General features: G+C 44.5%; 1 protein-coding gene across 1 annotated transcript; it reads right to left on the minus strand.

The window, feature by feature from the left end:
* Positions 1 to 4,830: 4,830 nt before the first annotated feature.
* LOC108803577 (Fc receptor-like protein 3) lies at positions 4,831 to 27,862 on the minus strand. Its single transcript, XM_018575408.1, has 11 exons — positions 27,691 to 27,862; positions 26,923 to 27,177; positions 26,156 to 26,425; positions 25,411 to 25,686; positions 23,579 to 23,591; positions 23,207 to 23,475; positions 22,493 to 22,771; positions 6,848 to 7,123; positions 5,764 to 6,045; positions 5,317 to 5,466; positions 4,831 to 4,898 (listed from the first exon to the last, which is right to left on the minus strand). Exons 1-11 carry the CDS (start codon positions 27,860 to 27,862, stop codon positions 4,831 to 4,833), a joined length of 2,310 nt encoding a protein of 769 aa, XP_018430910.1.

Here is a 27,862-nt window from a genome sequence, read left to right on the forward strand (position 1 = left end):
AAAGCAAAGTATAAGTTCTAAGAGAAGAGCCGTTCAGTATACAGAATATATAAGCGGAGTTATCCTACAAAGGCTGCAAGAAAATGATACCAGCTGAAGCCCGTCTGTACAAGACCATAGAGCTGAAGAGCCCCCAAGGTAAGGATTGTCTCCTTTCTGTCTTTTCTTCATGTTATGTCAATTATATTTCATATATTACTACAAATTTCCCCTTTTCCAGGATACTGAAATATACAAAATAATACCTTTCCATCCCCCAAGAGCAAGACGTCTATTTCCTCACCTCAAAACTCTTTTCTAAAGCAAATTGCACCGACGCATCTACTAAATGAGACAATTATATAACATATGAGGAGGATCTAAACTTTACCAATACATTTAGCTTCTCTCCACCTCCAGTCCTAAGATGATAAAAGCCTTACTGGTGTACTTAAGCTTCTCTGGCTCCTTCCAGGTTCCCTCTAATGCTAAAGTTAAGCTGCGGCAAGCTGTAGAATCCCTTTGGACTCTGCTGCCAGGAATGAGCTGGGCGTGCTGTAGGATCTGGGTTCATGCAGTCCTACTGATTGCCTTCACCCCAACAGCCAATAATTCCTCCACAGGGATCAAGCCCCACACTAGACTTGTGCGACGTCAAAAAATTGTTCTGTTTCGTTTCGTTATATCCGTTATTTCGTAATTCGTGTCCGAAACTCAATTCGGATTCGTACGAAATACGGATTTTCGTTAGTTTCGGCACATTTTCGTAACTGTACGAACATTCGTTATTATGAAGGTAAAAAGCAAAATACCTTTGTTATTATTGGAGTCGCTGTGGTAGTTGTTTTTTTTATCCGAAATACGAATTCCGTTAACGGATTCCGGATCCGAATTTCGTATTTAAAAAAAAAAAACTACCATCAACTCCAATATATTAACAAAGGTATTTTGCTTTTTAACTTCAATATAACGAATGTTCGTAACGAAACGAATCGCACATGTCTACCCCACACCATGGCTACAACCGGAGGATGCTGGGAATTACATTGTTGTAAGTATCCCAGAGGAGATTTTACCATTTTAGGGCTACAAAGGGAGCTGACGGAGATCATATCATATCATTAGAATGATCCCAGTACCACATTACATAGTCATTGCTGAGGACTCACCTGCTGGAAGGTACAGAAAAAGCAAAACATAGGACAGAAGATCCTCCATCTAGTTTTGGATGAGATGGATCTTGTAAAGATGAGCTGGTCTTCTCCTGTGATTGATAAACCTATTGCAGATCTATGAAACGAGGTCTACGGAGGCTGGTTGTGAGTCCGGAGAACTTGTGTAGTATTCAAAGGCTTTCAATAAACTGCTGAGATGACAATGTACCAAATCTCAGTTGCAGGTTAAATATTGTATCTGGGTCATTTTCCATTTCAGTTCTCAGTTCTGACCACATTGACATGGCACTCGTATAGAGAAGAAAGGAAATGGTCAGCTCTGACGTTAATGCTAACCATCCGGAATCTTCAGAACTGTGTTCTAGTCTGACAAGGTATGCTTAAAAACATGTTTCCTGTGAAGGGAACTGCTAATGCTGTTAATAGCATACAAGTCTTCACATCTAACATCAGTACCTGACCTCACAAATGGGTCCATATTCCCCCAGACAGCCTCCAAAATCTTGTGCACGCCTTCTCAGAAGAGTGGAGGATGATGTAGCCACAAAGGGGTCATCTCCATATTAATGGCCATGGTTGTGGAATGGGATGACCAGCAAGCTCATATAGGCGTGATGGTGAAGCGGTCACACATTTGGACATATAATGTGTATATCCTGGTTTTGGGGAAGTTATAACCGTACTAAAAATGTAACATTCAGAATAATAAATGTCTATTGCAAATGAATCAAAGTGCCTCCTTCAAATATTGAAAGCTCTTACATTCATGGAGCTTTGAGAACAGGCCTTCCCCAGACTGTTTCCCCAACCTTGGGAGAGCACAATGGTCTATAATGTGTTTGTATGATGAAGGATTAACTGTACCCTTCTCTGGAAACACCTGGACTCCATCATTTGTGGGGGGTGGTCAGGGCTCCAAGGATGAGGAGTGGTGAATGGAAGTAGGCTCTGATATCCTTACCTCACTATGTCACCAATGTAATGGTCCCCAGGGCACTGTTGGTGACCATTGCCAGTTCTGTTCTTGGAGTGATCTTGGCCCCATGGCAGCCTTATAGTTCTGGTGCTAATGTGACGAGTCAAAGCCAGTGGGCCCTGTGGTACAAGGACAGAGATCCTATCACAGGAGGTACGTAAGCACACTGACATCACAGAAAGTTTTATTTATAAGTCCCTCTCACACCAATGCAATAAGAGGCTTTGTTCCTGAATCCCACATTGGGCTCCGAGAAATGTCCCCTCCTGCACTGGTGTCTTCAGGACTCCCACTGGAACTAATGACACTTGGAGCTTTATCTCTTTGTGTCCCAACACCAATATACAAAGTGGCTTTGCCCTCAGGAAAAAGAGGCCGCCTCTTGAAGAAACCTCCCCTCTGACCTCTCATGATGTCACAAAGGCCAGCCTTCACCTTCTGAGATTGGCACATCAGCTCCCATTGTCACATTGATCATTGATGTGGTAGAGAAGTTGTTTATTGTTAACCATACATGCTTCCTAATGTATTACCCAAAGTAGTCATATATTAGGATGTAATGTTATTGTATTGGGAACTGTATAGAAACCAAGTTCATATCCATGGGGCCACCACTCAGCTTGTGGATACAATTGTAGCATTTCATCTCCTTTAGGTTGGACATCACTGCCATAGTGTATAAGAACAAACTAATGCTCGGGTCCATGTGGAAGGAAGCCACCGAACCACGCCAGTATATAAAACCAAGCATCTAGATGAGGGGAGAAGATACAAACTCCATGTCACTAGTGATTGTGGTGAGTACCAAGTACTGGACACCAGGGAGAGCGTGCTCACCACTAAGTCACTGTATAGGATTGTATTCAGGGGGGTTTATTACCAGTGACCTCCAATGAGGATTGTAAACACATCATGTGACCTGCAGACGTCTTCTTCTAGAAATAAAATGATGATTAATAAGTAAATGTGGGAACCTGTAACGTGTCCTCTGTCTCCTCTTATGTTATAGAGAAGGTTGTATGATTTGTATCATGACATTGTTACTAGAAGAACTGTGATGTCACTTTATGACACCAGAGGAAGGTATTGTACCCAGATATGATCTGTCCAGTGTGTCATCGCATGAGAGAATGGCATTCTTCTATTTTACCTCCAGATGGAACATTCACCCTCATTTCCTCATTTACATCTCATTTACATATAATTTCCTCATTTAAATATCATTTACATCTCATTTGCATCTCATTTCTTACATTGCTTTGTAGCAACCATTATATTCTCCTCTCACCCTAATATCTTCATTCTGTGTTAACTCGTGCCAATCCTCTCCTCCTCTCCCCTTTTCTCCTCTACTCTCCTCCTGCTCTTACCTTCTCTCCTCTCCCCTCCTCTCCCATGTTCTCTTCTACTTTCCTGTCCTTTCACCTTCTCTCCTCCTTATATCTCCTCCTGCTCCAATCTCCTCTCATTTCTCATCCTTTTCTCTCTTCTCCTTTCTCCTATTCTTCTAACTTCTCCTTTCCCCTTCTCTCCTTTCTCCTCCTTTCCACTCCTCTCTTCTCTATTCCCCTTCTTTTGTCTCCTATACTCAGGCTGACAGAGGAGCTCTCGGTGTTTAATATCATCTACAATTCTCGGGAGGTGAAATGGTCAGAAAGTCTCTCGGGTCGTATTATAAAAAGATAACTTTGTGAAGGAAGAGAAGAGATCATATCTGAGACCAGTTCTCCCAGTTCTCCCAGTTCATACCAGTGCAGACAGATACGAGGGTGCTGTGTTGTGGCCGTGTGGTCAGCACCCCACAGTTCCGGGGTCATATCCCAGCAGGGGCCGGTCTGTGGGGAAGTGGAATATTGGCCTCTTGTTTGTTGCCGTTTCCTTCTCACAGACCAAAGCCATCCTTCTGTGTTATTTGTCTGATAGGAATCCCCCCAGTGTGGTGGAGACAATAGAGTGTGAGCTCTGGGGGTGCAGGGAATGATGTCAGTGGTCTCCCATACTGTGCAGTGGAATACGTCAGCACTATGAATAGAATGAATATATGCAGAATAACACCAATAAAAGTCACTTTATTTTCTCATACAAGGGAGATTCTTCCCAACATGACACCATGAGGTGACGCTCTGCGGTCATTGTAGGCGGTGGTCAGCGGAGGTCTTCTTTAATTTGAGGCTTTTCTGTATATCACAGCGGCGTAGGTGACGTCCTGTAAAGATACAAGACTTATAGACATCGGTCGCCATCAATAACTTCTGATTTTATCTCCGTTCCAAAGACTTTAATATCTTCCAGAAGACACGTCCTGCATAATAGTGATACCTATCAGAAGCTTGGAGCCTTCCAATGTGTCCCTGCATTGTATGTGTGGACTCTGCGGCACCTGAGAGAGCGCTGAGGAACCCCAATTTCAGGGTCATTTCTGGCAGATCCGTTTCCTAAATGGTTCATAATGATTCTGTTTTATATCTGCTGTTGTCTCAGCTCCCACCAGATCCCACCAGGTCCTACAAGATGCCATCAGGTCCCTCAGATCCCACCAGATCCAACCAGGTCCCTCAGGTCCCACCAGCTCCCACCAGGTCCCTCAGGTCCCACCAGCTCCCACCTTCTATCTTAGGTTCCCTGGTAGAACTTTTGGATGAGTGTCTCACCCTACTTGTGTACGGTGCCTACTGCTCTAGATACCTCCCCACTCCAAGGCTACGGCACGCGATGCAGAGTAAGTTCGCTGTAAGTGACTTCGGCGTCGGCTGATTCTCTGGCAGCATCTGAGGCAGAGAAGAGACGACAATGACGCATTCTTCTGTGTTACGGTCGCACAATGTAAGATTTCCAGCTGCTGGACTACGGCTTGGGAGTTTCTTGTTATAATGAAGCAAAACCTATTAGCATTTTGTTACATCTATTCGATACGTTTTAAAAACTATACCTGTTGATCCTGCCAGAAATCTAGTGCTGTCCTGTGTAAGCTGTGAATGAAACCTACACAGGTCACTTTGTAGACTACTGACAACCCCTCCCTCCATGTTACGGAGGTGAGTTCCCATGTTCCTCCGTAGATACACTGCAGCGAGTGAGTGTTGTCACCCTAAGCCAGGATATGTGTTACTGGCAGGATCACCAGGTGATGATAAAGGAAAGAAAACTATTGCAGCCGCCACATCTATGGACTGATAACGGTCATACGTGTTGGGGAAATCTGCGGTTGCCGTCCTCTTCGTTGATGTGGACACCGGTGCGGCTTGTGTCTGTACATGAAGAGCAGGAAAGCGGCAACCAGGAGTGAGACCAGAAGAGCCGCCATGATGATCGGTGTGTTGTCTGTACGACTTTTCCCTGCAATAGGAATAGAATGATTGTTATTGGTGAATGAGAACGGATATCGGATATCAGGAGACGGACATTGGACACATGGAGGGGGAAGTGCAACTAAAGACAAAACTTATTTATCTTTGATGTGGACAGAGTGGTGAGGGGTCAGACCCCCTGTCAGATCTTATTACTCTCTATGATCCCCTCTAATGACACTCAGAATTTGTTACATTGTCACTCCACTAGGAGAGTTTAGATCCCTCCTCTGCAATTGTCATCACCAATGTCACCAATGAGGGATAAATCCAAAATCATATTCACCTTTTATCACAATCGGGGTGAAGTGACTACTTTTCCTCACTTTCCCATCCGAAGATCTCACTTCACAGGAATAATTCCAAGAATCCTCCAGCTGAGTGGACTGGACTCCATATTGATTGGGGGGACCGAATTCCTGAACATTCCGTCCATCTCTGTAGAAAGTAAATTGGAGTTGTGTCCGCGGTCTGAGCGGACTGAGACTCGTGTCACATGTAAGGGTCATGTGATCTCCTTCTACCTCCGGATATTGGTTTCCGATGATTGTTGGTTTTACAAACAGCTCTGCAGAGAAGGAGATTCAGGGAGGAACATATATGATATTCTTCTCCAGATAAATCAGAGCAACAAATACAAATATACATTCTTCTGTGAGGCTGGAAAACCTATTGGAAAGTGTAGTGTGAGCTGATGCTGAAGCATAACTTTAAGGAAAAGCTAAGAAACATGGGCGACATTGACATAAAATATTAGAATATTATCACTATGCGGCGTCATCCAGAATATTTAGTAGAATCCGGGCACTTCAAGGACAGCCACATGTATCACCATCGGTCATTCTGTACGAGACAAACTCCTTCTGCTGCCATCCAATTGTATTCTTCTCTTTCTGTTGGGTCCATGTAAGACTTTTGTCCACAGGAGGGAATACTCTCTCACAGAATGTCCAGCTACACCACATAACCCACTAAGGTAAAAGAACAGCAATGTCAACCCGGAAGAGGACATCGGATAACCACGTGGCTACATGTTGCCATTTGTGGTCCTGTCCTTCCCGCAAGGGCCAGCTGTGGATCTTCACTCTCTGATCTCTGCTACTACTCTGCTAACTGCCCCTCCTCCTACTACCCCCTCTTATGTATATACTATTGCTGGAGAAAGACCTCTAGCAGGGACTTAAGGATACTAAACCTCTCTCCATTTCTACACCTGGCAAGGGCACTAGAGAGTTGAGTCTGCCCCAAATACAGTGAATGAGTCAGCTCAGGGAATTATTATGGAATGTTGACCCTCAGACACCCGAGTCTTCTGATTTGGGTTTATATAACTTTCTTCCACCCCTCGGCTGGTCCCGTGATTGACTCACCATTTATCTGGATCTTTATCTCCTGACTCCTCTTCTGTACACTGTTGGTTGTCACTTCACATGAATATTTCCCAGAGTCCTTCACCTGAGCGGACTGAACTCCATATCCGTTAGATGAAGAGAATTCTCCAACATTCCGTCCATCTCTGTAGAAAGCAAATTTCAGTTCTGTCCTCGGTCTGAGCGGACTGAGACTCGTGTCACATGTCAGGGTCATGTGATCTCCTTCTACCACTGGAATTGGGGTCATTATTATCTCTGGAACTTCAAATGGATCTAAAAAGTGATCACAAACACAAACTGTATCAGTCATTTTATCTTCTGTATTGTTGGACATTACGGAGTAAGTCACATGATCGCCTCCTAGAGAAATGACGTGACGTTATCGCCTTCTCATCTACTGCCCGGGACACGCACACCATTCGCAGTGATAATGTGGATCCGATACACCACCAACAAAGTGTAAGAGGGATGATGGAGCCCCGGGACCTGGATAGGAAACCTGGGGCACCCTCACCAGGCTCCAGAGCCCAGCCATGTCTATGGGTCCTGCACATTACATATTACCTGGATTATGAAATAAATCATCAGAAGTCACTGAGAGCAAAGTGCGGAGCCCATGTCAGCCAATCAGAATGAAGGGACATCCCCCCAACAAAATGGGGACTGCAGGAGGACTATTCATGGCTAAATAAACCCCTTTATCTATAATAAAGCTTAGAGACGTGATCTGCCCCGGACTTACTTTGTACATTGATAACATCTTCATCATTGAAAGTTACATATTTTACATAAATCGTATGCAAAATAATTTTCTTTGTACATTTGTATCTCCCGGTGTCCGTCATGTTTACAATTCCTACATGTAATTCAGATGTTTCTCTCCAGCCTTGAATGACAGAATTGTCCTTGTAGAATGTTGTATATTTTCCCATGTAGCCGGAACGATGGTGACACCTCAGAGTCAGATCATCTCCTTCATGAACATAGAGAGGAGCCCGCAGGATCAGCCAGCCTGTAACACAGAGAGACGTCACATGAGGAGATGAAGGATAGAGGACAGACATCATGTTACCTCCAGGAACAGCTACATCAGTATAGGTGCAGTATACAGTATAGTAGATGCTTCCAGTGCTGATCCTCCATGACTTCTCCTATCATATATGTCTCATTTATCAATTATTCTGAATTAAAGTGACTCTGACTGGAAGAAATATTTATATCAGAAGAACCCTGTAATAGAAGATGCCTAATACTTTCCATTGTCCAATCTTCACATTCTGATGTTATAGATGGTATGTCCCCACTGAGTACTGAGGTCTCACCTGCTGGCTGTCTGCTATTGAGTTCAGCTTTCAGAATACATCAGCCATCCAACATGGAAGACCCTAATAGAGACAAGCTTTGGCTGCACTAAGAAGTGAAATCTGGGAATTGCCTGATATTAGATTTCTGGTATTTTGTCTGGAATGGGAGAAGAAGACATTCAGATGGAACATTATCAATGTGATATAATAAACTGACCATCAACAACATCCAGCCTGGCGGTGTCACTTCTTTCTGTACAGGCCCAGCAGCTGTAGTCCCCGCAATGTGCAGTTCCTGCAGATGGAATGGTGATGGATTTTCCTGTATGGACCCATTTACCATCTTTGATCCAAGTGAAGGTCAGATCTCTTCCTCCAGTAGACCCAACATCACACGTCATTGTCATGGAGTCTCCTGTGAAGATCTTCTTCCTGTTTGGGGTGAAGGTCACCACCGGGCTCACTGCCGATCCTTAGGAGGGTGAAAGAAGAATTCTAACTTATGTCATGTTCATTTCCAGCAATAAAATGTAGAATGTTTTAGGGGAGTATAATATCAGATACAATACAAGGATCTCATGTTTAAAGGCCAACTAAACTTTCATCCCAATTCCATCAAAACAAAAAGAGTGCAAAGTCTTAGAGTTTGTTTTCTTTAGAAAGCAGCCACAGCCAGATTAGAAAAGCCTGCTGCAATGGAGGACCTTTGCTCTCTGTGTGGAAGCAGTGGTCTCTCTGCAGAGGTACAACATGCCTTCTTCTGAGTCAGGGCCATACCTCTCCAATCATCAGGGAGAATGAGCTCTTTTGAATGCAGAGCTATGGCTATGACTAAGCAGGGGGCTTCTCGGACCTCTACAGAGAGAACATTGCTTCCACACAGAGAGCAAAGGTCTTTCCCTGCATCATGCACAAACGACAGATCATCCTAAAGGGCATTAGGAAATGCTCCAAAGCAAGAAAAGTGACTTGTGGACAACAAACTTACAAACGGCTAGGTGTGAAAGATTAGAGATGAGCAAATAATGGAAACTGCTCGCTGCTAGGGGAATAGAGGACCCAACTGGTGTAATAACTGTACCTGAAAATTGTAGTCCTAGAGGACTGCTTACCCGTTCCCTATAATGCAGAGCGGAGGACCCCCCACTAATAGGAAGCCCCCACACTATGGGAGAAGAATCTCCAGACCCTTGGAGGTCAGCCAATCCAATAAGGATATAGAATATTTCCATATAAGGAGCTTTCCTCTAGTATAACATTTCCTTATAAGGACAATGATGTCACCCAACGACGTCACTACAATTCTGGCGGCTTTACACCGGAGTCACTAAAACTTTCTACACAATGGTCTGCAGTGTTCTCAGTGGAGATGAGATGAATCGGGATCTGTAACTGCCGGAATTCCCTCTATGATTCCGCTATTTCTATCATTGTACAATAGTGATTGATTTATTGATTGATTGGCAGATGTATAATTAAGACTCACCTGCGTGTCCCAGGACTGTGACTGTAAAATAAGACAAGGAAATGACGACACGTCTGAAATACAAACTTCATTCTATGCAAAGCAAAGTATAAGTTCTAAGAGAAGAGCCGTTCAGTATACAGAATATATAAGCGGAGTTATCCTACAAAGGCTGCAAGAAAATGATACCAGCTGAAGCCCATCTGTACAAGACCATAGAGCTGAAGAGCCCCCGCTTCTGTCGGAGAGTTCTCTTCATCTAACCAATATGGAGTTCAGTCCGCTCAGGTGAAGGACTCTGGGAAATATTCATGTGAAGTGACAACCAACAGTGTACAAAAGAGGAGTCAGGAGATAACGATCCAGATAAATGGTGAGTCAATCACGGGACCGGCCGAGGGGTGGAAGAAAGTTATATAAACCCAAAGCAGAAGACTCGGGTGTCTGAGGGTCAACATTCCATAATAATTCCCCGAGCCGTCCTCTAACTCCAAACAAAGTCATGACTTCCAGTGTTCTGCTAACTGAGAACATATTCCCTATTCTAAAGCACTTCACCATCTACTACATAGACCCTTCATTCTATAATATTATTGTCAATGTCTTCTCTCCAGCAATAGTATATACATTAAAGTGGTAGTTGGAGGAGGGGCAGTGAGCAGAGTAGTAGCAGAGATCAGAGAGTGAAGATCCACTGCTGGCCTTTGCGGGAAGGACAGGACCACAACTGGCAAGATGTAGCCACGTGGTTATCCTCCTCCGGGGTGACGTTGCTGTTCTTCTACCTTAGTGGGTTATCCAGTGTAGGGGGACATTCTGTGAGAGAGTATTCCCTCCTGTGGACACAAGTCTTACATGGACCCAACAGAAGAAGATGAATACACTTGTTGTAAATTATGATTGAAGTAGATAGGGTGTATTCTCATGTATCGCATTCTTTTACCTGATGTTATTTAACACATCTATGCTAACTAGGTTTGTATTGTGTTAGTTTATTGACCAGTGGACCGCCAGGTTTTGTTGATTGTACACAATGGAACAGCTGGAGGGAGTTTTGTCAAAACCTGTTTAGTTAACTAATATCAAAGGGGTAATTAGACCAGCCAATCAGAATCCATCCAGTGTTAGTGAATGGCACTAAACTGTATATGAATAGAGAGCCTAAGGTGGCTAGAAGGAGGGGAGTTCAGAGTCATGAAGAGAGGCACAGAGGTCCATATATAGATTGGAGATATATGCTGGGTAGTTAGAGTGGGTCCTCATGGAACCTTTATCATCTGAGGTCTAGATATTTGACTCTGTATTACTCTGTTGGACTGTTCCTGTTCATCTGTTTCTTCAATCCAATTAAACGCTACTCTCTGGAAAAGAATTGAGGTTGCCTGGATTTTCATATAAATATAAATACATATATTTATTTCACTACAACACTGATGTTTAACTATTACTCTACTTATCCACTAAGTATAGACTAGGGTGAACTCCACAGCATTGTGAGGGTTGGCCCATAGCATTTACTCTGTACACAGAAAGTCTATGGGCCTCCTGCCCCGTCATCCGTGGGCTAGGACATTTCCCAACTCACATCTGCTCATAAATGAAGGAGTGTGATGCTTGTGCCGACATTATTGATCTTATATGACCAGATGGCTGTATTAGGTCATTGTCCTTGACAAAATATATTCATGTGGCCATATAAGGTGTATGATGTCACGGCATTCCCTGGCCACAGGGGGGTTGCAGATGAGGCTTCCTTCTGTGCTTGGAGAGGTTCAAGTTTGGACCAGGTACAGTCCCAACCTGAGCTCATCCCTATTATAGACAAGTTCGAGCAAAGTCTGGTCTGACCCTCTTCAATCTCACAATTAAAGAGCAGCCAGTTCAAGCCATGTGTGCTGGGAGCCGGTAGGGTGAGTTTGGAGCTTCAGCTTACCATCCCTGCAAAGCTGATAGGCACCTGGGACTGCAGAACTGGCGTAATACCTCTACTCTTCAGGTGGCACTAGAGGGTTATGTAAAGTATACTGACCTCGTTTTACTGGCACATATCAGCAATTTTGGGATTTTGGATGTCTACATGAGAAAGGCTTTTAAGTTCCATGCCTAAGATACGTTATATGCACATATACTCCTTTGGGTTGATTGTTGTTGATATGAATGGCCTGGGGACAAAGTCTCTTTAACTCTTAACCCTCCACCCCTAACACTTCACCTGAACCTTATGAGCTTTCCCCTTACTACTTAGCACCCCTGAACCCTGAAGCCTAATGCTAACCTATCAAAAAAGACATACTGCACATGAACCCTTATTGCACTGCGTTCTCACCTCCAGCTTTGTTGGGAATCTACATCAATAGCATGCTGATCCCTCCCCAAAACCTTGTAGCACTGAGATTACGGCACCAACGTACACTGATCTGAGAAAAATCACATTGTAGCAACCTGGTTAAATCAGTAAACCCGGAAGACTAGACAATATCTCATACAGAGTGACAGAAGGTGACACATCTGCTCGTCCTTGAAGTCCCGGGATTCTACTAAATCTTCTGGATGACTCCGGATAGTGATAATATTTTATGTTGATGTCACCTTTTTCCTTGCATAGCGTTAAAGGAATGTTTCACCGCTGGCTCACACAGAACTTTCTAGTCTCACAGAATAAAGTGTTTGTATTTGTTGCTCTGATTTATCTGGTAAAGAATATAATACATTTTCTTCCCTGAATTTCCTTCTCTGCAGAGAATCCAACAATCATCGGAAACCAATATCCGGAGGCAGAAGGAGATCACATGACCCTGACATGTGACACGAGTCTCAGTCCGCTCAGGCCGAGGACACAACTCCAATTTGCTTTCTACAGAGATGGACGGAAGGTTCAGGAATTCGGTTCCTCCAATCAATATGGAGTCCAGTCCGCTCAGCTGGAGGATTCTGGGAGTTATTCCTGTGATGTGACAACATCGGATGGCAAAGTGAGGAACAGTAGTCACTTCCTCCCGATTGTGATAAAAGGTGAATATGATTTATCCCTGAACAGATCACAATGATACCGCCAGCCTCAGGATACAAGGCGTCCTGTGCAGAGTTATAGACGTCACCCAACCCATACAATTCTGTCCTGCAGATGCTGGGGAAGCTTCTAGAGATTTATAGGGAGGGGCAGCAGAATTTTATGATATTTTATGAAATTTCTAGATGACTCCAAATCTGACATTGCCTTTGCCAAAGTTTTTTGGGATATTTTTGGCAAAATCAGTTGATAGTGTAGCCCTCCCGCCTTCCCCGGTCCGCGCTATCCCAATACAGGATAACACTACCGGTGGCTCTGAAGGGGAGATCTACAATAAACTGAACTAGCGGGTCTCCCCGTCTTTCCTCTATAAGAAACCTCTACCATGGATCCATAGCACTCCAGCACACCTTGTGTTAGTGGGTTGGTTGCTATGAGTTACTACAGCTCCGATTCTTCTTGTCTAGGGGTATTGTTACTCGCTTTGCCCATCAGTACTTACCGCCCTTCTGTTGAACGATTGAAGTGAGGTCCAGACAATAGTTGTGATGCTGGAAACATTTATTGAAGAACTTCAGGGAGAGAGGTAGAGGAGGGATAGGATCATATCGGTAGGTGTAGACTCCATGGCTTCTCTGACAGTGTGGCTACAGCTTCCATGCACCGCAGGCCCAGATCTCTGACACGGCATCACTCGAGGTAAGAGGTACTGATCTCTGTCTTTAGCAGCAGCAACCACTGGACCTGCTGCCACCAGGCTCCTGGGCAATTCCAAGGCTAGTCCCCAGGCTTTGAGGGCCTAGCCAGCTCAGGCAGTCCAGTGCAGCCTCCCCGTAGCCAGGGTCCACCCCGAGTATTTATCTCCTCTCCCAGCATGCTCCTTCAACAGTGATTGGCTTGGAAAGGATATCTACTCCTAGCAATCCCATTGGCTGTTCTGTTCTATCACCAAGGGCGCACCCTGCAGTACCTCTGGCAGCAGACAGATGGCAGCAATGATAGATTGTTTAGGGGAAGAACCACATGAACCCAGACTACAGATTAATATCAGACCCCCCTACAGTCTGATAAACACTAGATTCAATATCCCCCTTTCCACCAGGACGCTACAATTATAATTGGAGGAAAATCTTTATCAAAATGTTACAGAATTTTGTCACTACTTCCTGCTAATTTTAACTTTTTTATTAGAGCTGTTTTCCACCCCTGTGCTGAATGTAAGCGCTACTGAAGTCTTAAAAGGTGACAACACGACCCTGACATGTGACACGAGTCTCAGTCCGCTCAGACCGGGGATAGAACTCCAATTTGCTTTCTACAGAGATGGACGGAAAGTTCAGGAATTCAATTCCTCCAATCAATATGGAGTCCGGTCCGCTCAGCTGGAGGATTCTGGGAATTATTCCTGTGACGTGATATCTTCAGCCAACATTTCTAAGAACAGTGAGGATGTCTCTGTCCAGATAAGAGGTAAATGTTACTCCCTCAGTTATGAAGACATTTAAAATGAATCTGAAGTCAAAGAAGGAAATGAAGTTTAGTCTTTAGTTGCACTTCCCCCTCCATGTGTCCAATGTCCGTCTCCTGATATCCGATATCCGTTCTCATTCACCAATAACAATCATTCTATTCCTATTGCAGGGAAAAGTCGTACAGACAACACACCGATCATCATGGCGGCTCTTCTGGTCTCACTCCTGGTTGCCGCTTTCCTGCTCTTCATGTACAGACACAAGCTGCACCGGTGTCCACATCAACGAAGAGGACGGCAACCTCAGATTCCCCCAACACGTATGACCGTTATCAATGTAATAAAGGAGTAATGAGAACTAGGAGGTGGTAGAAATGACAAAGCAACAACCTAACGGAAGCTTCTCCAATATACATGAAAGTACAACCAGACCCAAGAACAATAATATCATATACTGGAGCTCACCGGTCCTTAGATGTGGCGGCTGCATTAGTATTTTTTTTTTAAACCTGGTGATCCTGCCAGTAAAACACTTCCTGTCTTAGAGTGACAACACTCACTCACATCAAAGTATCTATAGAGGAACAAGAGAACTATATAACACCCCTATCTCCTCATCTCCATAACATGGTTGGGGTTGGACAGAAGGCCACAGAGGTGACCTTGTAGCTTTCATAACATCACATAGTACACAGGACAGCGCTACATTTCTGGCAGGTCAATAGTTTTCTTTTTAATTATCAAACAGATTTAGTTAAATCCTTTAAATGAAATATATTTTGCTCCACCTCTCCACCTGTAAGGACTTCATCATAGAGACACAAATAATTTCTTATGGGAAAAACACTTTTTTTTTTTTTTTTTAGCCCGTGGACGTGCATCAAACTTCCCCCTGTGAACAAAAAAAGTGAACCGTGAAATCACAGCACACAAAAAACGTGCACAAGGGTGCAAGGTCCTTCAAAAGAAGGGACCTACTTTCCCGACCCCCCGGGGCGCAAGGCTCCTGACAGGGGTTGAGACTGGTGGTCCACCAACCTGAAGGCCGTGGACCATTTCCTATGGGGACCTGCCGAAACAGGTCCCCCTCAGTACTAGGCAAGGAGGAACCCCGTTCGAGGCACAGAATCTCCTCCCAGCGTCAGGAATAGGCCCCGAAGAAACCTTCACCTTTCGCATCTGTGGGTCAAATAGTAAAATAAAAAAGTGCCAATTCGTGCATAGAGTGCATTAATAAATCTAAAGTGCCAGTGCACCACTCTGACAGGCCTTAGGGGCCGGAGTGCAAAAAATATTGCCCCAGACTAGCCATAAGGCCTGTCTTGGAGGCGAAGTGCAGAAAATTGCAATGTGGTGTGTGACCAAGTGCCAGTGAGTCATGTGGGTTCCCACACCCATGTGACTTTCTGGGCACCCCTGGGACGCCACCCCCAGGGGGCACAACACCACGGGCTTCTGCCGCCCCCGAACCCTCGAGCCTTGACCAAGCTTCGCATCTTATTCAGTCAGTAGGAGGCGGTGTCACTTCTTTCTGTACAGGCCCAGCAGCTGTAGTCCCCGCAATGTGCAGTTCCTGCAGATGGAATGGTGATGGATTTTCCTGTATGGACCCATTTACCATCTTTGATCCAAGTGAAGGTCAGATCTCTTCCTCCAGTAGACCCAACATCACACGTCATTGTCATGGAGTCTCCTGTGAAGATCTTCTTCCTGTTTGGGGTGAAGGTCACCACCGGGCTCACTGCCGATCCTTAGGAGGGTGAAAGAAGAATTCTAACTTATGTCATGTTCATTTCCAGCAATAAAATGTAGAATGTTTTAGGGGAGTATAATATCAGATACAATACAAGGATCTCATGTTTAAAGGCCAACTAAACTTTCATCCCAATTCCATCAAAACAAAAAGAGTGCAAAGTCTTAGAGTTTGTTTTCTTTAGAAAGCAGCCACAGCCAGATTAGAAAAGCCTGCTGCAATGGAGGACCTTTGCTCTCTGTGTGGAAGCAGTGGTCTCTCTGCAGAGGTACAACATGCCTTCTTCTGAGTCAGGGCCATACCTCTCCAATCATCAGGGAGAATGAGCTCTTTTGAATGCAGAGCTATGGCTATGACTAAGCAGGGGGCTTCTCGGACCTCTACAGAGAGAACATTGCTTCCACACAGAGAGCAAAGGTCTTTCCCTGCATCATGCACAAACGACAGATCATCCTAAAGGGCATTAGGAAATGCTCCAAAGCAAGAAAAGTGACTTGTGGACAACAAACTTACAAACGGCTAGGTGTGAAAGATTAGAGATGAGCAAATAATGGAAACTGCTCGCTGCTAGGGGAATAGAGGACCCAACTGGTGTAATAACTGTACCTGAAAATTGTAGTCCTAGAGGACTGCTTACCCGTTCCCTATAATGCAGAGCGGAGGACCCCCCACTAATAGGAAGCCCCCACACTATGGGAGAAGAATCTCCAGACCCTTGGAGGTCAGCCAATCCAATAAGGATATAGAATATTTCCATATAAGGAGCTTTCCTCTAGTATAAAATTTCCTTGAAAGGACAATGATGTCACCCAACGACGTCACTACAATTCTGGCGGCTTTACACCCCAATCACTAAAACTTTCCACACAATGGTCTGCAGTATTCTCAGTGTAGATGAGATGAATCGGGATCTGTAACTGCCGGAATTCCCTCTATGATTCCGCTATTTCTATCATTTTACTATAGTGATTGATTGATTGGCTGGCAGATGTATAATAAAGACTCACCTGCGTGTCCCAGGACTGTGGCTGTAAAATAAGACAAGGAAATGACGACACGTCTGCAATAGAAACTTCATTCTATGCAAAGCAAAGTATAAGTTCTAAGAGAAGAACCGTTCAGTATACAGAATATATAAGCGGAGTTATCCTATAAAGGCTGCAAGAAAATGATACCAGCTGAAGCCCGTCTGTACAAGACCATAGAGCTGAAGAGCCCCCAAGGTAAGGATTGTCTCCTTTCTGTCTTTTCTTCATGTTATGTCAATTATATTTCATATATTACTACAAATTTCCCCTTTTCCAGGATACTGAAATATACAAAATAATACCTTTCCATCCCCCAAGAGCAAGACGTCTATTTCCTCACCTCAAAACTCTTTTCTAAAGCAAATTGCACCGACGCATCTACTAATGAGACAATTATATAACATTTGAGGAGGATCTAAACTTTACCAATACATTTAGCTTCTCTCCACCTCCAGTCCTAAGATGATAAAAGCCTTACTGGTGTACTTAAGCTTCTCAGGCTCCTTCCAGGTTCCCTTTACTACAACTACTGAGCTGCGGCATGCTGTAGGATCTGGGTTCAGGCAGTGGTACCGATTAGTTGCCTGCACCCCAACAGCCAATCATTCCTGCACAGGGATCATGCCCCACACCATGGCTACAACCAGAGGATGGTGGGAAGGAAGTTGGTGTGAGTATTCCAGAGGGGACTTTTATCATTTTAAGGCTACAAAGGGGGCTCATTGAGACCTTTGCTTCTTAATAAACTTTGCTCATTCTCACCCTCTCTGCAGCAGAAATGTTACTTTGCCCTAAGAACATCATTATATTATATCATTAGAATGATCCCAGTAGCACTTTACATAGTCATTGCAGAGGACTCACCTGCTGGAAGGTACAGAAAAACCAGAACATATGACAGAAGATCCTCCATCTAGTTTTGTCATGTAGAGATGAGCTGGCCTCCTCTTCTCCTGTGATTGATAAACCTATTGCAGGTCTATGAAACGAGGTCTACGGGGGCTAGTTGTGAGTCCGGAGATCTTGCGTTGTGTACAAAGGCTTTCAACAAACATCTGAGATGACAATGCACCAAACCTCAGTTGCAGGTTAAATACTGTATCTGGGTCATTTCCATGCCAGTTCTCAGTTCTGAGAGCTCAGACCAATGAGCAGACCACATAGACATGGCACCCGTATAGAGAAGAAAGGAAATGATCAGCTTTGAGGTTAATGCTAACAATCTAGAATCTTCAGAACTGCGCTCTACGCTGGCAAGGTATGCCTACTATCAGATCAAGATGTAATCTCTGTCATCACTGTGCCCACATATTGTTTCCTGTGATGGGAACTGCTAATACTGTTAATAGCATACAAAGACATTGTAGGCAATTGTGTACTTGCAGCCTTGTGGTCACAGTTTGATGAAGACCCTTTTCTGTTCCTCCATGACTGTCCCCTGTGTACAAAGCCAGCTCCATACAGACATGGTGTGACCAGCTTGGTGTAGAGGAACTCGACTGGCCTCAACCCTGAACACCTTTGGGATGAATTGGAACATCAATTGTGAGCTGGGTCTTCTATTCTAACATCAGTACCTGACCTCACAAATGGGCCCATATTCCCCCAGACAGCCTCCAAAATCTTGTGCACGCCTTCTCAGAAGAGTGCAGGATGATACAGCCACAAAGGGGTCAGCTCCATATTAATGGCCATGGTTGTGGAATGGGATGACCAGCAAGCTCATATAGGTGTGATGGGGAAGTGGTCACACATTTGGACATATAATGTGCATATCCTGGTTTTGGGGAAGGTATAACCGTACTAAAAATGTAACATATATATTATATCATTAGAATGATCCCAGTAGCACTTTACATAGTCATTGCAGAGGACTCACCTGCTGGAAGGTACAGAAAAACCAGAACATATGACAGAAGATCCTCCATCTAGTTTTGTCATGTAGAGATGAGCTGGCCTCCTCTTCTCCTGTGATTGATAAACCTATTGCAGGTCTATGAAACGAGGTCTACGGGGGCTAGTTGTGAGTCCGGAGATCTTGCGTTGTGTACAAAGGCTTTCAACAAACATCTGAGATGACAATGCACCAAACCTCAGTTGCAGGTTAAATACTGTATCTGGGTCATTTCCATGCCAGTTCTCAGTTCTGAGAGCTCAGACCAATGAGCAGACCACATAGACATGGCACCCGTATAGAGAAGAAAGGAAATGATCAGCTTTGAGGTTAATGCTAACAATCTAGAATCTTCAGAACTGCGCTCTACGCTGGCAAGGTATGCCTACTATCAGATCAAGATGTAATCTCTGTCATCACTGTGCCCACATATTGTTTCCTGTGATGGGAACTGCTAATACTGTTAATAGCATACAAAGACATTGTAGGCAATTGTGTACTTGCAGCCTTGTGGTCACAGTTTGATGAAGACCCTTTTCTGTTCCTCCATGACTGTCCCCTGTGTACAAAGCCAGCTCCATACAGACATGGTGTGACCAGCTTGGTGTAGAGGAACTCGACTGGCCTCAACCCTGAACACCTTTGGGATGAATTGGAACATCAATTGTGAGCTGGGTCTTCTATTCTAACATCAGTACCTGACCTCACAAATGGGCCCATATTCCCCCAGACAGCCTCCAAAATCTTGTGCACGCCTTCTCAGAAGAGTGCAGGATGATACAGCCACAAAGGGGTCAGCTCCATATTAATGGCCATGGTTGTGGAATGGGATGACCAGCAAGCTCATATAGGTGTGATGGGGAAGTGGTCACACATTTGGACATATAATGTGCATATCCTGGTTTTGGGGAAGGTATAACCGTACTAAAAATGTAACATTCAGAATAATAAAACTTCTATTGCAAATGAATCAAATTGCCTCCTTAAAATATTGAAAGCTCTTACATTCATGGAACTTTGAGAACAGGCCTTCCCCAGACTGTTGCCCCAACATTGGGAGAGCACAATGGTCTAAAATGTGTTTGTTTGATGAAGGATTAACTGTTCCCTTCACTGGAAACCCCGGGACTCCATCATTTGTGGGGGGTGGTCAGGGCCCCGAGGATGAGGAGTGGTGGATGGAAGTAGGCTCTGATATGTTTACCTGACTATGTCACCAATGTAATGGTCCCCAGAGCCTGTTGGTGACCATTGCCAGTTCTGTTACTTCTTTTTTTTTTTTAAATCTTTTTATTCATTTTGCAAGTTTAGTTATACAACATGACACCAACATGGTGCCTAGACATCAACACTTAACAATACATTTCGGCATAAAATATGCCCATTCCTACATAAAACCCCCACCCCCCATCAACTCCCGTCAAAACAAAAGTTGCACAATCAGGAAGCCCATTATCAACATGTATCAATTTCCCATCTCCTGCGCCTGGAACTGTGCTGAAACCGTTATGAGGTGACCTCTGTACTCTCTCCCCGCCCCTGCTGGGGTGCATTCCCGTGTAAAGTATGAAGTAGAGGTAAGACCGTCACAGGTACCATTCTATCAGCAATCTATCCCTAAAGTGGGTGGTCACACCCCTAGTGTATTACCCAGGCTATGCTACGTCCAGCCATGACTAATGAATGAGGAAGCCGACTATTCCCATAGTTCTTATATGGAGAAGAAGAGAAACAAGAGAGACATATCCCGGGATCGAGCGGCAATGTGTAGCCAGAGATTATAAATAGACATGACTAGAGACCAACATGGCGGAATGATTGGGCACAACCCCCACACGTAAGTGATAGATCCTCCATGAAGCTTCCGGCAAGCAGATATAAGATTAGATGAGGAGAATGTTGCGGCTGTACATACAGGTTGTGGACCCTCATATGGGATCAGCGTTTTGGTTCAGAGGGAGTCTCGGGGCTTTCCCACACGTTGTCGTAGTTTCTGGGCCTCCTGACTTCCTGTTATCACTTCCCAGAGTATAAGGATGATGATCAGTAATAACACCAGTCCAGACAACGCCAATCGTATAATATTAGAAATTGTCAAATCCACAGAATTTCCACCTGAAAGAGACAAAGAAAATCCCCATTATAACATTTCAATGTATGGTGCGTGTGTGTCACTTACCTGGGGAGGAGATGGCACCCGGATGTACTATGGGAAGAAGACAAGATGGCGGAGGCAGTGTGATGGGCAATGTTCTGCTGGGACACCTCGCCATTCATGTGGATGTCACTCTGACACGTACCACCGACCTAAACATTGTCCCTGACCAAGTCCCCCCCTTCATGGAGACGGTTTTCCCTGATGGCAGTGGCCTCTCTCAGCAGGATAATGAGCCCTGCCACACGGCACACATGGATGAAGAATGGTTTGCGGAAGAACAACGAGTTTGAGGTAATGACTCCGCCTCCAAATTCTCCAGATCCAAAACCAATCAATCATCTGTGGGATGTGCTGGAGAAACAAGTCCGATCCATGGAGGCCGATCACCTCACATCTTACAGGACTTATAGGATCTGCAACTGACGGCTCGGTGCCAGATACCACAGCACACCTTCAGAGGTCTAGTGGAGTTCATGCCTGGACGGGTCAGGAGAAGGGAGACCTACTCAATGTTTGGAGGTCATGCAGATACCACAGCATACCTTCAGAGGTCTAGTGGAGTCCATGCCTGGACGGGTCAGGAGAAGGGGGACCTACTAAATATTAGGGGGGTCATCCAGATACCACAGCATACCTTCAGAGGTCTAGTGGAGTTCATGCCTGGACGGGTCAGGAGAAGGGAGACCTACTCAATATTACTGGGTCATCCAGATACCACAGCATACCTTCAGAGGTCTAGTGGAGTCCATGCCTGGACAGGTCAGGAGAAGCGGGAGAGATATATGTAGATATTATTTAAATCTTTTGGTTTATAAATGAGTATAGGAACATTTAATGAAACTGATTCTTCTTTAGACTATCTCTGATCTTTGATTTATAATTTGGGAGGAGGGGGAGGGGAGTCACTACTATTTTTAATTTTCATTTGTCAAATTTTCCACTTCAGCTATTGAGCTCCATCAACACTGGACTTTTAAATACACAGGAGACAAGGAGATCCTGGGAAACATGTGAAAGAAAGCCAAGAGCTCCCCCATCTGGCTGCTTAAGAAGATACAAATACGTTTACAATGTGTCACATTCATATTCACATTAGAAGAACTATTATCATAAATTTTACCATCATAAAGAAAATATTAAACTTCTTATGAAAGGTTTTGAACAGAATGTGGACATTTTTGAGCCTTTCTCAGGTTTTTATTCCTATCTGCGTCCTGTTTGGGGGATTTACCCTTTATATTGTCTTCAGTACAGGAAGTGATGGGAAAGCTGAACTGAGAATTGAAGGGAAATCTTCCAATGGGGATTTGATGACAATTGTATAATTGGGGATTTGACTTTGAAGAGGTTTTTTCTTACTTCCTCTCGTGTTTCTGGGATAGGAAGTGAAGGGAAATCTCTCAGAGGGAACACAAAGATGGGACAGCAAATATAAAAGCCTGACAGGGGCATCAACTATTCCTTACTGTGTCCAAATGTAACAACAAAACATATTTCATACACTTTAGCCAAACCTCAGTATGATAACTATAAACACATCATCACCCCCTACTACTTACCTTGTATCTGAATAAAGACCACCGCGCTCTTCTTCACAAGCCTGGCTGAAGATCTCACATCACAGGAATAATTCCCAGAATCCTCCAGCTGAGCGGACCGGACTCCATATTGATTGGAGGAATTGAATTCCTGAACTTTCCGTCCATCTCTGTAGAAAGCAAATTGGAGTTCTATCCCCGGTCTGAGCGGACTGAGACTCGTGTCACATGTCAGGGTCATGGCGTCACCTTCTAGGACTTTAATAGTGCTTACATTCAGCACCGGGGTGGAAAACAGCTCTAAAATCGGTCTGAGCGGACTGAGACTCTTGTCACATGTCAGGGTCGTGTTGTCACCTTCTAAGATGTCAGCAGTGCTTACATTCAGCACCGGGGTGGAAAACAGCTCTAAAAAAGATTAAACTCTTATTTTTTTTGCAGGAATGAGTATTAACATTCTGTAAAATTTTGGTAAAATTATTATTAATTGCTTTTGCTAAAAATATCTAAAATCTTTGGCAAAGTCAGAATCAGTTTTAGAGTCATTTAGGGCATAACATCTCTTTTTTAACCCTAAAATGTTGCTGCTCATCCCTATAATTCTCTAGAAGCTTCCCCAGCATCTGCAGGACAGAATTGTACGGGTTGAGTGACGTCTATAACTCTGCACAGGACGTCTTGTATCCTGAGGCTGGCGGTATCATTGTGATCTGTTCAGGAATAAATCATATTCACCTTTTATCACAATCGGGAGGAAGTGACTACTTTTCCTCACTTTGCCATCCGAAGTTCTCACGTCACAGGAATAATTCCCAGAATCCTCCAGCTGAGCGGACTGGACTCCATAGTGATTGGAGGAACCGAATTCCTGAACATTCCGTCCATCTCTGTAGAAAGCAAATTGGAGTTGTGTCCCCGGTCTGAGCGGACTGAGACTCGTGTCACATGTCAGGGTCATGTGATCACCTTCTACCTCCGGATATTGGATTCCGATGATTGTTGGTCTCTCTGCAGAGAAGGAAATTCAGGGAGGAACATATATGATATTCTTCTCCAGTTAAATCAGAGCAACAAATACAAATATATTCTTCTGTGAGGCTGGAAAACCTATTGGAAAGTTCTGTGTGAGCCAGCGGTGAACCATTCCTTCAATGATATCAAAGGAAACATTGGTGACATCAACATAAAATATTATCACAATCCGGAGTCATCCAGAAGATTTAGTAGAATCCCGGCACTTCAAGGACGAGCAGATGTGTCACCATCTATCATTCTGTATGACACATTTTCTAGTCTTCCGGGTTTGCTGGTTTCACCGGGTTCATACAATGTGATTTTTCTCAGATCAGTGTACGTTGGTGCCGTAATCTCAGTGCTACAAGGTTTTGGGGAGGGATCAGCATGCTATTGATGTAGATTCCCAACAAAGGTGGAGATGCACACAGTGCAATAGGGTTCATGTGTAGTATGTCTTTTTGATAGGTCAGCATTAGGCTTCAGGATTCAGGGGTGCTAAGTAGTAATGGGAAAGCTCAGTGTAAGGTTCAGGTGAAGTGTTAGGGGTGGAGGGTTAAGAGTTAAAGAGACTTTCTCACCAGACCATTCATATCAACAACAATCAACCCAAAGGAGTATATGGGCATATAACGTATTTGAGGTATGGTACTTAAAAGCCTCCCTTGTGTAGATATCCAAAATGCCCAAACTGCTGATGGGTGCCTATGAAACGAGGTACCTGACCCTCTAGTGCCTCCAGTTCTCCGGTCCCAGGGGCCTAAGAGTTTTGCAGGGGTGGTGAGTTGAAGCTCCAAACTTTCCCCACTAGTTCCCGACACGTTCACATAGGTCAACCATTCTGAGCTCAGCTTTAGACAGGGAATACCTTACATACACAGGAGTCCTCCACAATATCCCTGGTTCCAGGTCCACCGTCCTACTCTCCGGCACATGACTTTCACTTTCCTGCCTCAAACTGGCTGCTCTTTAAATGTGAGATTGAAGATGGTCAGACCAGACTTTGCTCAAACTTGTGTTTACTATGGATGAGCTTAGGTTGGGACTGAACCAGGCCCAAACTTGAGCTTGCCCAAGCACAGAAGGAAGCTGCCACCACCCAATCAGCTGCGGCCAGGGAATGAAGTGACATCATTGACCTTATATGGCCACATGGATATATTCAGTCAAGGACAATGACCTAATACAGCCATCTGGTCATATAAGATCAATAATGTCAGCACAAGCATCACACTCCTTTATTTATGAGCAGTTGTGAGTCGGGAAATGATCTAGCCCACGGATGACGGGGCAGGAGGCCCATAGACTTTTTGTGTACAGAGTAAATGGGCCAACCCTCGAAATGCTACGGAGTTCACCCTAGTCTGTACTTAGTGGATAAGTATAGAAAAAGTTAAACATCAGTGAATTAATCTTCTTCTGTTGGGTCCATGTAAGACTTGCGTCCACAGGAGGGAATACTCTCTCACAGAACGTCCAGCTACACCGTATAACCCACTAAGGTAGAAGAACAGCAACGTCACCCCGGAGGGGAACATCGGATAACCACGTGGCTACATCTTGCCAGTTGTGGTCCGGTCCTTCCCGCAAGGGCCATCAGTGGATCTTCACTCTGTGATCTCTGCTTGCTGCCCTTCTTCCAACTGCCCCTCCTCCTCCTACCCCTCTTATGTATATACTATTGCTGGAGAGGAGACATTGACAACAATATTATAGAATGAAGGGTCTATGTTGTAGATGGTGAAGTGTTTTAGAATAGGGAATATGTTCTCAGTTAGCAGAACACTGGAAGTCATGACTTTGTTTGGAGTTAGAGGACGGCTCGGGGAATTATTATGGAATGTTGACCCTCAGACACCCGAGTCTTCTGATTTGGGTTTATATAACTTTCCTCCATCCCTCGGTTGGTCCCGTGATTGACTCACCATTTATCTGGATCTTTATCTCCTGACTCCTCTTCTGTACACTGTTGGTTGTCACTTCACATGAATATTTCCCAGAGTCCTTCACCTGAGCGGACTGAACTCCATATCGGTTAGATGAAGAGAATTCTCCAACATTCCGTCCATCTCTATAGAAAGCAAATTTCAGTTCTGTCCTCGGTCTGAGCGGACTGAGACTCGTGTCACATGTCAGGGTCATGTGATCTCCTTCTACCACTGGAATTGGGGTCATTATTATCTCTGGAACTGCAAATAGCTCTAAAAAGTGATCACAAACACAAACTGTATCATTCATTTTATCTTCTGTATTGTTGGACATTACGGAGTAAGTCACATGATCGTCTCCTAGAGAAATGCCGTGACGTTATCGCCTTCTCATCTACTGCCCGGGACACGCACACCATTCACAGTGATAATGTGGAACCGATACACCACCAACAAAGTGTAAGAGGGATGATGGAGCCCCGGGACCTGGATAGGAAACCTGGGACACCTTCACCAGGCTCCAGAGCCCAGCCATGTCTATGGGTCCTGCACTTTACACATTACCTGGATTATGAAATAAATCATCAGAATTCACTAAGAGAAAAGTGCGGAGCCCATGTCAGCCAATCAGAATTCAGGGACATCCCCCCAACACAATGGGGGCTGCAGGAGAACTATTCATTGCTAAATAGACCCCTTTATCTATAATAAAGCTTAGAGACGTGATCTGCCCCGGACTTACTTTGTACATTGATAACATCTTCATCATTGTAAGTTACAAATTTCATATAAGGCTCAGGCAAAAAAATTTCCTTTATACATTTGTATCTCCCGCTGTTCGTCATGTTTACATTTTCTACATGTAATTCAGATGTTTCTTTCCAGCCTTGAATGACAGAACCGTCCTTGTAGAATGTTGTATATTTTGCAGTGTAGCCGGAACGATGGTGACACCTCAGAGTCAGATCATCTCCTTCATGTACATAGAGAGGAGCCCGCAGGATCAGCGTGCCTGAAACACAGAGAGACGTCACATGAGGAGATGAAGGATAGAGGACAGACATCATGTTACCTCCAGGAACAGCTACATCAGTATAGGTGCAGTATACAGTATAGTAGATGCTTCATGTGCTGATCCTCCGTGACGTCTCCTATCATATATGTCTCATTTATCAATCAGTCTGAATTAAAGGGACTCTGTGACTGGAAGAAATATTTATATCAGAAGAACTCTGTAATAGAAGATGCCTAAAACTTACCATTGTCCATTTTGGTGTTATAAGATGTCCCCACTGAGTACTATGGTCTCACCTGCTGGCTGTCTGCTATTGAGTTCAGCTTTCAGAATACATCAGCCATACAACATGGGTGACCCTAATAGAGACAAGCTTTGGCTGCACTAAGAAGTGAATCTGGGAATTCCCTGATATTAGATTTCTTGTATTTTGTCTGGAATGGGAGAAGAAGACATTCAGATGGAACATTATCAATGTGATATAATGAACTGACCACCAACAACATCCAGTCTGGCGTTGTCACTTCTTTCCGTACTGGTCCCGCAGCTGTAGTATCCGCTATGTGCAGTTTCTGCAGATAGAATGGTGAAGGTTTTTCCTGTATGGTCCCATTTACCATCTTTGTACCAGGTGTAGGTCAGATCTCCTCCTCCAGTAGACCCAACATCACACGTCATTGTTATAGACTCTCCTATGAGGATCTTCTTCCAGTTTGGGGTGAAGGTCACCACCGGGCTCACTGCCGATCCTGAAGAGGGATAAAGAAGAATTCTGACTTATGTCATGTTCATTTCCAGCAATGTAATGTTTTAGGAGAGTCTAATATCAGATACAATACAAGGATCTCATGTTTAAAGGCCAACTAAACTTTCAATTCAATTCCAGTGGACTTGTTCAGCTAAATTCATCTCAGGTCCATCAGAACAAAAAGAGTGCAAAGTCCTACAGTTTGTTTTCTTTAGAAAGCAGCTACACCTGGAGTAGAAAAGCCTGCTGCAGAGCAGGACCTTTACTCTCTGTGTGGAAGCAGTGGTTTCTCCTCAGAAGTACAACATGTCCCCTTCTGACTCAGAGCTAGAGCTCTCCAATCAGCAGGGAGAATGAGCTCTTTTGACTAGCAGGGGGATTGTCAGACCTCTACAGAGAGAACACTGCTTCCACACAGAGAGCAAAGGTCCTTCCCTGCAGCTGTCAGGATGCCGGGGGCGTCACCTCCCCACGGGGTCAGAGGGTACGGCGTAGTATGAGGCCTCCCTTCGGCCTGGCAGGACCACGGGAGCTCCAACGGCAACTGTGCTTGCGCGAGTCTCGTGGCGGGCGTGCGCGCAGTACACAGCCTGCGTGCGCACCCCGGGAACACAAGCATAGCACGCATGCGCCTGTTTGGGCCTCAGGTGTGGGCCTTGCCGGGGGAGGTTCCCCAGCCCACACAT

Source organism: Nanorana parkeri, unplaced genomic scaffold (assembly GCF_000935625.1).
Source record: "Nanorana parkeri isolate BGI_ZX_2015 unplaced genomic scaffold, ASM93562v1 scaffold3886, whole genome shotgun sequence".
Taxonomy (NCBI): domain Eukaryota; kingdom Metazoa; phylum Chordata; class Amphibia; order Anura; family Dicroglossidae; genus Nanorana; species Nanorana parkeri.